General features: G+C 52.2%; 1 protein-coding gene across 1 annotated transcript in view; it reads left to right on the top strand.

The window, feature by feature from the left end:
- The window catches only part of LOC102487641 (ATP-binding cassette sub-family A member 17-like), a 105,360-nt gene that overhangs the window by 50,564 nt on the left and 44,993 nt on the right, over positions 1-9,803 (top strand). The window contains 4 exon segments of the mRNA XM_027771011.1: positions 2,487-2,641; positions 3,796-3,951; positions 4,279-4,489; positions 6,141-6,291. Of these exon segments, the coding sequence (XP_027626812.1) occupies positions 2,487-2,641; positions 3,796-3,951; positions 4,279-4,489; positions 6,141-6,291 (673 nt within the window).

Here is a 9,803-nt window from a genome sequence, read left to right on the forward strand (position 1 = left end):
TAGAGGATGTGGCTTTCTAGCTGTCCCATAAGCTGTTCTGTTCAGTTTCCGTTACTGTAACTTCACGTAAAACGCTGGCTGCCCTTTCGATAGAATCCTGCCGCCTCCTTCCCTTTCCCCCCAGTCTTAACCTCGGCCGGAATGACAGCTCCAAGCCCGCTGGCCAGTGAGGAGCAGTAGCGAAGCCTTGACGGTCTTACTCCCCTCTCGACCTGCACATCATGTACACTGACTTAGAGTGAGGAATATTACAGAAATATGCAAAGTGATATTCTGTCTATACCTATGAGAAATTGCAAATAACCTAAATATCTGATCAGTGGGCCAGGAAATACAGAGGACGCATTAGTGTTGATAAAATCTTTTTAGCTCTTAAAAACAGTATAGAGCAGGACCAGCAGACAGTGTGAGGGCTCCATTTCTGGACTCCTACTTAATTGATCATAGTTGATTGTGGTTTGAGTCCCAGACCCGGCAGCTTAAAACTCATGCCGAGCATATGTGTGTACTTGCCCAAGATCCCGAGAGGAGAATGGAGAAGAGACTGCGGTGTGGCCACTCCCCTGGGGGTGATTTCCAGCTTTCTGTCTCCCTGGCAAGTGCCAGCACCCTATAGCAGAAACCTCTCTTTAAAAAAAAAGTTGTAGAACTGGGCCAGCAGGTGGTGTGGTGGTTCAGGCACTGAACTCCCACCTGGACGACTGTGGTGTGAGTCCCAGCCCCAGTGGCTTGAAGCCAGTGCTGGGCGTATGTGTGCATGTGCCCAAAATCCCAAGAGGAGAATGGAGGAAGAGGGCTTACAGTGTGGCCATCCCCCTGGGAGGTGATCTCTCACTTTCTCTCTCTCTGTATCTATTTGTCTGTCTCTAAAAAAAACTTTCCCTAGTAAGTACACACACCCCATGGTAAAAACCTAAAAAAAAGTTAAAAGGTATGATCTATCGATGTGGACAACAGGTCTCAATATATTGCTATATGAAAAAACCTAGTTAAAAAACCAGAATTTTGGGCTGGCCCCTAGCCTACTGGTTAAGGAGCCAGATCCCACATGGCCAACCAGGGCTCAAATCCTGGCCCCAGTGGCTTGAAAATATGCTGGATGCAGGTCAGTGTGTGCTCGAAATCTTGACGGGAGGAAGGAGTGAAAAAGGGATTGCAGCCTGAGCACCTCCCATTGAAGGGTGCTTTCTCCCGCTCTCTGTCTCTGTCTCTCTTTGGCTAGTGCACACACCCTCTGGAGACCAAAAAAACAGGGCCAGCCCCAGGCATGTTGCTTAGGGAGCTGCATTCCATGTGGCCAGTGGCACAGTCTGTCTCGGTGGCTTGAGAAACATGCTGGGCATATATGCGTGAGTGCCCCAGATCCTAACAGGATGGAGGAGGGAGAAGGGACTGACGGGACCGCCCCCGGGGATGCTTTCCCCCTCTATTTTCCCTCTCTTAAGTGAGCACAAGTAAAAAAAAAAATTACACAAACTAGAATTTGTATTTTTCCCATTTCTGTTCAAAGTAATCGGGGAGGGAGGCAGTGGGTGGCATGGTGGTTGAGGCCCTGGACTCCCACGTGGCCAACTGCGGTTTGAGTCCTGGACCTGGTGATTTGCTTTCTCACTTCCTCTCTCTCTGGTGAGCACATGTGCCCTACGGCAAATTAAAAAATAATACAAATAATAAATAAAATTAAATAAAAGATTCCTTAGAAAATCAATGTGTGAAAGGAATGGGAGACAACTGTAGACACCAGAGATAGTGAGAGGAGAGGGCGGGAGAGGGCAGAGGGTCAGACAGAGGCAAACATAAATAAATAAATGGATAGAAATCAGTGTGCGGGTTGGTTATACAGAAACAATACATATGACCACATAGCAAAATGTTAACAGCAGCAATATTTTAACGGTGGGTCGTGTGTAACTGGCTTTCTTTGTTATTCCTTTTTCTAACCTTGTTGCAATAAGAATGTCTTGCCTTTTTCCAATCTAAAGAATATACTTAGAGGAGGAAAATGAGAATTAAAACAAAGATGGTATCCAGGTGGGCAGACGGCAGAATTTTACAGTGTCATACATTGGTCAGTGAGTGCAGTCCGCCATTTATTGAACAGATATTTATTGGGAATCAGAGATAAGTACGTCACGAGCCTTGCTTTCGATCATCTCGATTCAAAACTCAGATTCCCAAGATCTTTTGCTCTTTAACCTATTTACTAGGGATCCAAGGTATTATTAAACTCTTATCGTAATGTACTTTGCTTTACAAGTCCCTGTGTAAATTTTACTCACTCACTCAGATTGGAATTCCTCAAAAGTGGGAAAGACAGCCCTGCCCTCTGCTCCCCACACGCCCTCCTACGCTCCCACGGTACGTCACGTCCTGCGTGGGCGTGGCCGACTCGGGTGGAAGGGTGAGGACGGGAGAGGCGCAGCGGCGGCGGAGGGCTGTATGTGCTGGCGGAAGGTGACCTCAGCGTGTGTCTGGCCTCGTTCTAGGTCTTATCCGCCCTTCCAGTGGGCAGGCCTATATCGACGGGCACGAGATCTCAGAAGACATGGCTAAGATCAGGAAGAGCATGGGCTGGTGCCCCCAGCACGACATCTTGTTCGACCATTTCACAGTAGCAGAACACCTTTCTTTCTACGCTCAAGTGAGTTGGAGGGTCCCAGGGAATTGTTTCCTCTATGTTCATTCTTGGGAATGGGGAGACAGTACAACCTGAGAGGGTCTTTTTTTTTTAAGAATTATTTTTTATTTAACTTTATTTATTTATTTTTAATTTGACCAGAGAGAGACAGAATGAGAGAGAGGGAGAGGGACAAAGCAAGCTGCCAGGTCCTGGACTCGAACTGCAGTTGGCCATGTGGGATTCTAGCGCCCTCAACCACCATGTCACCTGCTGGCCTCTGTGAGACTTCCACTTCAGAAACCCGGAAGCTTAGGAGTTCCCACACAAAGCACTCCGAGGGACGGCTGCAATTCAGGCTTCCCACGACTCCCTAGGTCCGCTAGGTCACTAGCATGGCCGACAGTGCCCAGGACAAGTCTGTGCGTACTGTCGGTTTTGTTACGGAGCGCACAACTGAGGACTAGACAAAGGAAGAGACACATGGGACAATGTCTAGGAAAGCCCCAGATGTGCCCTCGTGCCCTGAAGGTGTGTCACCCTCAGAATGTCGATGTCTATCACGGAAGCTCACCTGAGCGTGCAGGGCCCAGAGTTTTACTGGGGTCACATCCTGTAGGCATGGATGAGCGGAACCTGGCCGTGGGATTGACTCAGTCCCCAGCGTCCCTTCCCTCAGGAGGACTCCCTCCTCCCGGAGGTCGAGAGGTCGCGCTGGCATCAGTGGCTCAAAGCCTCGACCGTCCAAGCAGACGGTTTGTCTTTCTGGTATGGCCAGTTCCATCCCATCCAGAGTATGGCCCAAGGTGTCAGTTACCAGGAACAGAGACTTTCCTCTCCCTAGCATTCCAGGGATCTCAAGGGCCCCTGCCAGCAGCCAGGGACAAAGAGCAGCTGCACCCTTTATTAGAAACAGTCCGATGTTTCATATGTTGAACCACCCTTGCGCTCCTGGGATAAATCCCACTTGGCATGCCGTATAATCACTTCAGCACGCTGCTGGATGCGCTGAGTTTCATATTCACCTGCACGGTTCAGTATGCGGGAGCCACTCATCCAGCCCTTTCCCGGAAGAGGCAGTTCCTCTCACCTCTGTCTTGTGTCCATTTTATGTACATACAAGCCATGTTGGTCAGATGGAGCCCCTGCTTCATCCCTGCTGTTCCCTCTCCTTGCAGATGAAAGGCTTGCCACAGCAGCAGAGCCTGGAAGAGGTGGAGAGGATGCTGCACACCCTGGGCCTGGAGGACAAGCAGGACTGCTGGAGCCTGTTCCTGAGCGGGGGCATGAAGCGCAAGCTGTCCATCGGCATCGCCCTCATCGCGGGCTCCAAGGTAAGGGGCCGCAGGGCCCAGAGCGTAGGGCTAAAGCTCCTCTTTGGCCCACGCTGACTGCTGGCCCTTCGGCCGTGGCCTGGGCACCCTGGAAAGGCAGATTGGCGTGGCAGTACCGCTGCACGTTCACAGAGCTCGAGGTGCATGGGGCCCGCGTGGCCACCTGCGCCTGGTCCGCGGCTCTGCCACCCTGACGCTGCTCCTCTGCCCCAGGTGTTGCCCGCAGCCCTCGAGCCGGCTCTGCAGGCCTCTCAACCGAGCCTCACAGCGTGGCTGCCTGCGCCTGGTCCGCGGCTCTGCCGCCCTGACGCTGCTCCTCTGCCCCAGGTGTTGCTGCTGGATGAGCCCACCTCGGGCATGGATGCCATCTCCAGGAGGGCCATCTGGGACCTTCTGCAGCAGCAGAAAAGCGGCCACACCATCCTGCTGACCACCCACTTCATGGACGAGGCCAACCTGCTGGGGGACCGCATCGCCATCATGGCCAAGGGGGAGCTGCAGTGCTGTGGCTCGTCGCTGTTCCTCAAGCAGAAGTACGGTGAGTGGGGGCGGCCGGCGGCCAGCTTCTCCGAGGACACTGCACATGTGCGTCCCTGGTCTTGGCTGGCTGAGGCTGAATAGTAGAATGGCAGCCCTGGGACCTTGCCAGGGGTGGTGTATCTCTGCCTCTTTTCCTCTCTCTGTCTCTCTCACTAGGGAATAAATAAATGAATTTTTTAAGAAACTAATGTCTCTGGGTTGGGTCCGTATCTTCCCACTCTGACCACTTTGTAGTACCTGGGTCCAGGCCGCCCTCGCCTCCAACTGGATCATTGTGTGTGATAAGCCCAGCCGTCTCCTGGCCTCTGTTCTGGCCCCTCCTCGTTCTGTCCCCAAAATCACTGTGTGATTTTGACAGTGCTCAGAACCTCCAAGGATACCCCCTCCCACTCAGGGTAAGCGTGTGTCCTTGGACTGGGCTGTAGGGCTGGCCTGGCCTGGCCCCTGCACTCTGTCCCACCGGGCCATGCAGACACAGGGCTCCCTCGTGTCCTTCCCTGCAGGCCATGCAGACGGCGCCTTCTGTCCTCCCGCAGGTCGTCGCTCCCACTGTCTGTGCAGGCATCGGGCTCTCAGTGAGGGCTTCCCTCATCACCCTGTTTAAAACACCTTTCCTCCCGGGGCCAGCCAGCAGGCCACACGTTAAGTCCTGTGAACGGGGAGCCAGACCCCCAGGACAGCCAGGTGGATTGAAGACCGCACTGCGGCCCCAGACCTGCGGAGGTGGAGAAACAGCCCCATTGGGGGTGCTCTCCCAACCTCTGAGCACGTGTGCCTTCTGGCACCCCTGGCCTGGGAGTGAAAGAGGGTTCCCCTAGGGCTCCGAAGGGCTGTGGACTGAGAAAGGGCGAGGGAGGCGGGGGTCGGGCAGGTCGGGTCTCTGCTGGAGGATGGCTCCAGCCAGCGGCGTCCTCTGGTCGTGCCTTCTCAGGGAAGCAAAGACAGTTCTCAACAGGCCTCCCCGTCCCTGCCTAAGGCTCAGGTTTCTTCTGTGAAGCCCAGCAGTGTGAGCACAAAGGCTGAATGCACTCCGAGGTGCTCCTGCGTCACACGCCCCCTTAGCCTCCCTGTCCCCTCCCCTATTTCTTCTCCTAGTGGGAGCCACTAACGTGGTGTAAGTTTTACGTGTTTGCCTGGCTCAGCGCCGCCCCTGTGTTGGCGGAAGCCCTGGGCACATACGGGGTTTGACTCTGGTCCCGTGTTTGATACTGGTCCTCGGTATCTAGAACAGCGCCCGGCACTTGGCAGGCCCTCGGGACACGTGTGTTGGCGGAGTAGATGGCCAGCGTAGCACTGGCAGGCATGCCAACACGGAGACATTTAATTACCGTAGAGGCATTTTTGTTCTGTCCCTTAACATGCAAGGCCTCGGCCTACCAGCTTTTCCTCCCCAAGTTACTTTCACTTCCGAGGTTGTTGCCCTCGGGCAGCTCTGCAGCCTTTTCTCCTCCCAGTTATGGGGAAGAAGGCAAGACTCGGGACCCCAGAGCTTCCTAGGCAAATTCACTGCGGCTTGAGTGTGGCCACAAGGGGCCCCCACTTGTCTTTCTGCTGGAGCTGTCCCATTCGAAGCTACAGAAGGTAAATAAATGTGACCCAGGAGAAGCATAGAGCAGAGCGGTCTGACGGTCTTTTAAACGGTGCTCCAGGCGCAGGGTACTACATGACTCTGTTGAAAAAGCCTCACTGTGACACAGATGGGACCTCTCATCTGATTTACCGGCACATACCGAGCGCAAGGTTGGAGTCCAACACTGGAGAGGAGCTGACGTTTATACTTCCCAAGGAGGACATGGGCAGGTATGGCCCCCAGGGAGCCAGTGCTCGTGTGAATGTGCTGAGTGTCCTGTCCAAATGCTTAGCAAGCGCACTCGGGGCGGGGGTGGGGGGGGCTGGACTCCCAGGTCTTTGGCATTTTTTGGAAAGACAGCACATCCCAGCCAGCCAGAGCCAGGACATTCATTCGAATACAAGATTCTTTTCTTCTTTTTTTTTTGGAGAGGTTTTAGTTATAAGGGCGCGTGTGCTCACCAGAAACACAGAGAGAGACAGAGAGACAGAAAGCGAGAAATCACCCCCAGGGGGGTAGTCATGCCACAGTCTCTTCTCCTCCATTCTCCTCTCGGGATCTTGGGCACGCACGCACACGCGCCCGGCGTGAGTTTAAGCCACCGGGTCCGGGACACGAACCATAGTTGACTACATGGGAGTCCAGGACATAGCCATCGCTTCAACAGCTAGTCCCTCAAATACAAGATTCTAATCATGTCAGCTCCCTCCCTTAGCCCTCAGTGGCTCCTAATTACCGTCAGGTTAAAGTGAAATTCTGTAATTTTTTAAAAAAGAATTATTGCATTTAACCTTATTTATTTATTTAAATTTAAGCAGAGAGGAACAGAGAGAGAGAGAGAAATAGAGAGGGAAAGTGAGAAAGCAAGCTGCCAGGGTCAAGACTTGAACCACGGTCAGCCATGTGGGAATCCAGCACCCCCCACCATGCCACCTGCCAGTCCCCTGTAATATAGTTTTAAAGGGACCTTTGGGGACCAGCAGTTGGCATAATGGCTGTTTCGCTGGACTCGCATGTAGTTGACTGCCATTCAAGTCCCAGACCCAGTGGTTTAAACTTAGGCTGGGCACGTGTGCGTGCGTACCCAAGATCCCGACACTTACAAGGGAAAAGCAGAAACAGAAACAAATCTTAAAATGACCCAAATGCTGGAATTAACAGGTAAAGGCTTTTAAAACGGGAATTAAATTAATATATACTGACGGTTTGAAAATAGACAAGAGTGTGATGACTAAACAGAGAGAGATACCTTACTGGAACAATGGAAAAGAACTTAATGGAAGTTCTGGAACTGAAAAGTACAAAGTCTGGGGCCAACAGGTAGGGTGGTGGTTGGGGCACTGGACTCCACCTGGCCGACCATGGTTCAAGTCCTGGATCTGGCAGCTTGCTTTCTCACTTCTCCCCGTCTTTCTTTCTGTCTCTCTCTGGTGAGCACATATGCCCTGTAGCAAATTTAAAAACAATGTCAATAATGATCAAATAATTTAAATAATTCTTTTTTATAAAGTACAAAATCTGGAGACCAGCAGTTGGCATAACGGCTATGTAGCTGGACTCCCATGTAGTTGACCATGGTTCAAGTCCCAGATCCGGCGGCTTAAACTCACGCCCGGCACGTGTGCATACATGCCCAAGATCCTGAGAGGAGCGTGGCTTTTCCCCCTGGGGGTGATTTCCCGCTCTCTGTCTCTCTGTCTCTCTTTGTCTTTCTACTGAGCACACACGCCCTATAGCAAAAACCTCTCCAAACCTCTCCTTTCATCTTTAGAAAGAAAATCTAAAAGAAATCAAGTCTAGGGGACCAGCAGGTGGTGTGGTGGTTAAGGTGCTGGACACTCCCACATGGCCGACCACAGTTCGAGTCCCGAACCTGATGGCTTGCTTAACCCAAAAGAAGGCAAATAAAAGAGAAAGAGAGAGGGGCCAGCAGGTGGCATGATGGTTAAGGGCATTGGACTCCCATGTGGCCAACTGGGGTTTGAGTCCCAGACTGGGTGGCTTGCTTTCTCACTTTCTCTCTCTTTCTTTGTCTATCTCTGGTCAAATTAATAATAATAATAATAGTAATTAATAAATGAAGTTAAATTAAATAATTCTTTTTAAAAAAAGAAGGAAGAGAGAAACAAAAAGCCAATGGTAGACTTAAGTCAGCTATATAAAAAACGCAAATATCAATGGATAAACTGTCCAATTAAAAGCAGTCTGTCAAGTAGGTCAGAAAGCATGACTCAACTACCTGCTTTCTGTGAGGCACGCATGTAAATAGGAAGAGGCAGATACGAGCGAGCAGACGGAGACGCACGCAAGGAAGCAGGCGTCTTGATATCATACAGAAGAAGCTTCCAAAAGCTCACCAGTAGGGGCCAGCAGGTGGCATGGTGATTAATGTGCTGGACTCACACATGGCCAACTGCAGTTCAAGTCCCAGACCTGGTGGCTTGCTTTCCCACTTTCCCTCCCTTTTTCTTGTCAAATTTAAAAATAATAATGATAACAATAATAATAATACATAAAAGTAAGGGTCCAGCAAGAGGCATAGTGGTTACGTTGCTAGACTCCCACATGACTGACCACAGTTCAAGTCCCAGACCCAATGGCTTGAAAATCAATCAGGGTGCATGGGTGTGTGTACCCAAGGTCCCAGGAGAACCGAGGTGAAAGGATTGTGGCGTGGCCATCCTCCCTGGGGGGGTGATTTCTCATGTTCCCTCTCACTGTCTCTGTCTCTTTCTCTCTCTGGTGAGCACATGCAGCCTATAGCCAAAGCCTCTAAAAAATCACAATCAACAAATCAGTCCCTACCCCCAGGAAGCCAAGCAGATTCCACTCTGGTTCTGCATGGCCCACTCCTCCAGAAAGCCAGCAGCACCTTCCAACTCCAGGGCAAATTTTCAGAACACAACACAGAGTATAGTCGTTCGTGTGGGGACAGTCAGCCCCGGCCCTCAGCACTCACGGCATTTAGTCCTCCGAGTTCTCCTGGGTGAGCACAGAAGGGCCAGACCAGTTACTCTCGCCGAGCTGGGAGAGTACGTGGGCGTCTGTAAGACTGTGGATACAATTTGGGAGGTGTCTACGCAAACCCCCAACCACCTAGAAGATGTAACGCTGTGAAGCCCGTGCAGTCAGGTCCCGCACCTGCGGTGTGGGCGAGGCCAGCCAAGCCGGGTCTGGGGCACCCTTGCCTGTCGGTACCCGGTTTGGCCTCCAAACGCGGCTGCTGGACACTTTCCGCTACGGGTTTCAGTATCACATTTCGGCTCCAGCTTTGCACCCTGACAATGCTTAAGACGTTTCTGCAGATCCATTTCAGACACTGAGAGATCTTCAAACTTCCTGGTTGCCACAGGCATCTTTCTTTTCTGGTGGTCCAATAAACAGTCGTACCGCAATGTGACGTGATGGCTTTTCCAAACGGAAATCCCTGCCTGGAAGGACGTGCCTTCAGTGGCACTCGACAAAGGGAGTTCTGGTCACCCTCAGCACAGGGAGCACATTGACCTACAGCAAGAAAGAGAAGAAAAGCACAGACAGAGGGAGAGCAGGACTTGCGTGTCCCACTGCAGGCACGGAGCCACGCTGGTGCACGGGAGCCGCGATGGTGCACGGGAACCGCGCTGGTGCACGGAGCCACACTGGTGCACGGGAGCCGCGCTGGTGCATGGCGCCACGCTGGTGCACGGAGCCGCGATGGTGCACGGGAGCCACGCTGGTGCACGGAGCCGCGATGGTGCACGCG

The sequence above is a fragment of the Tupaia chinensis genome, unplaced genomic scaffold (genome assembly GCF_000334495.1).
Source record: "Tupaia chinensis unplaced genomic scaffold, TupChi_1.0 Scaffold000178_1, whole genome shotgun sequence".
Taxonomy (NCBI): Eukaryota; Metazoa; Chordata; class Mammalia; order Scandentia; family Tupaiidae; genus Tupaia; species Tupaia belangeri.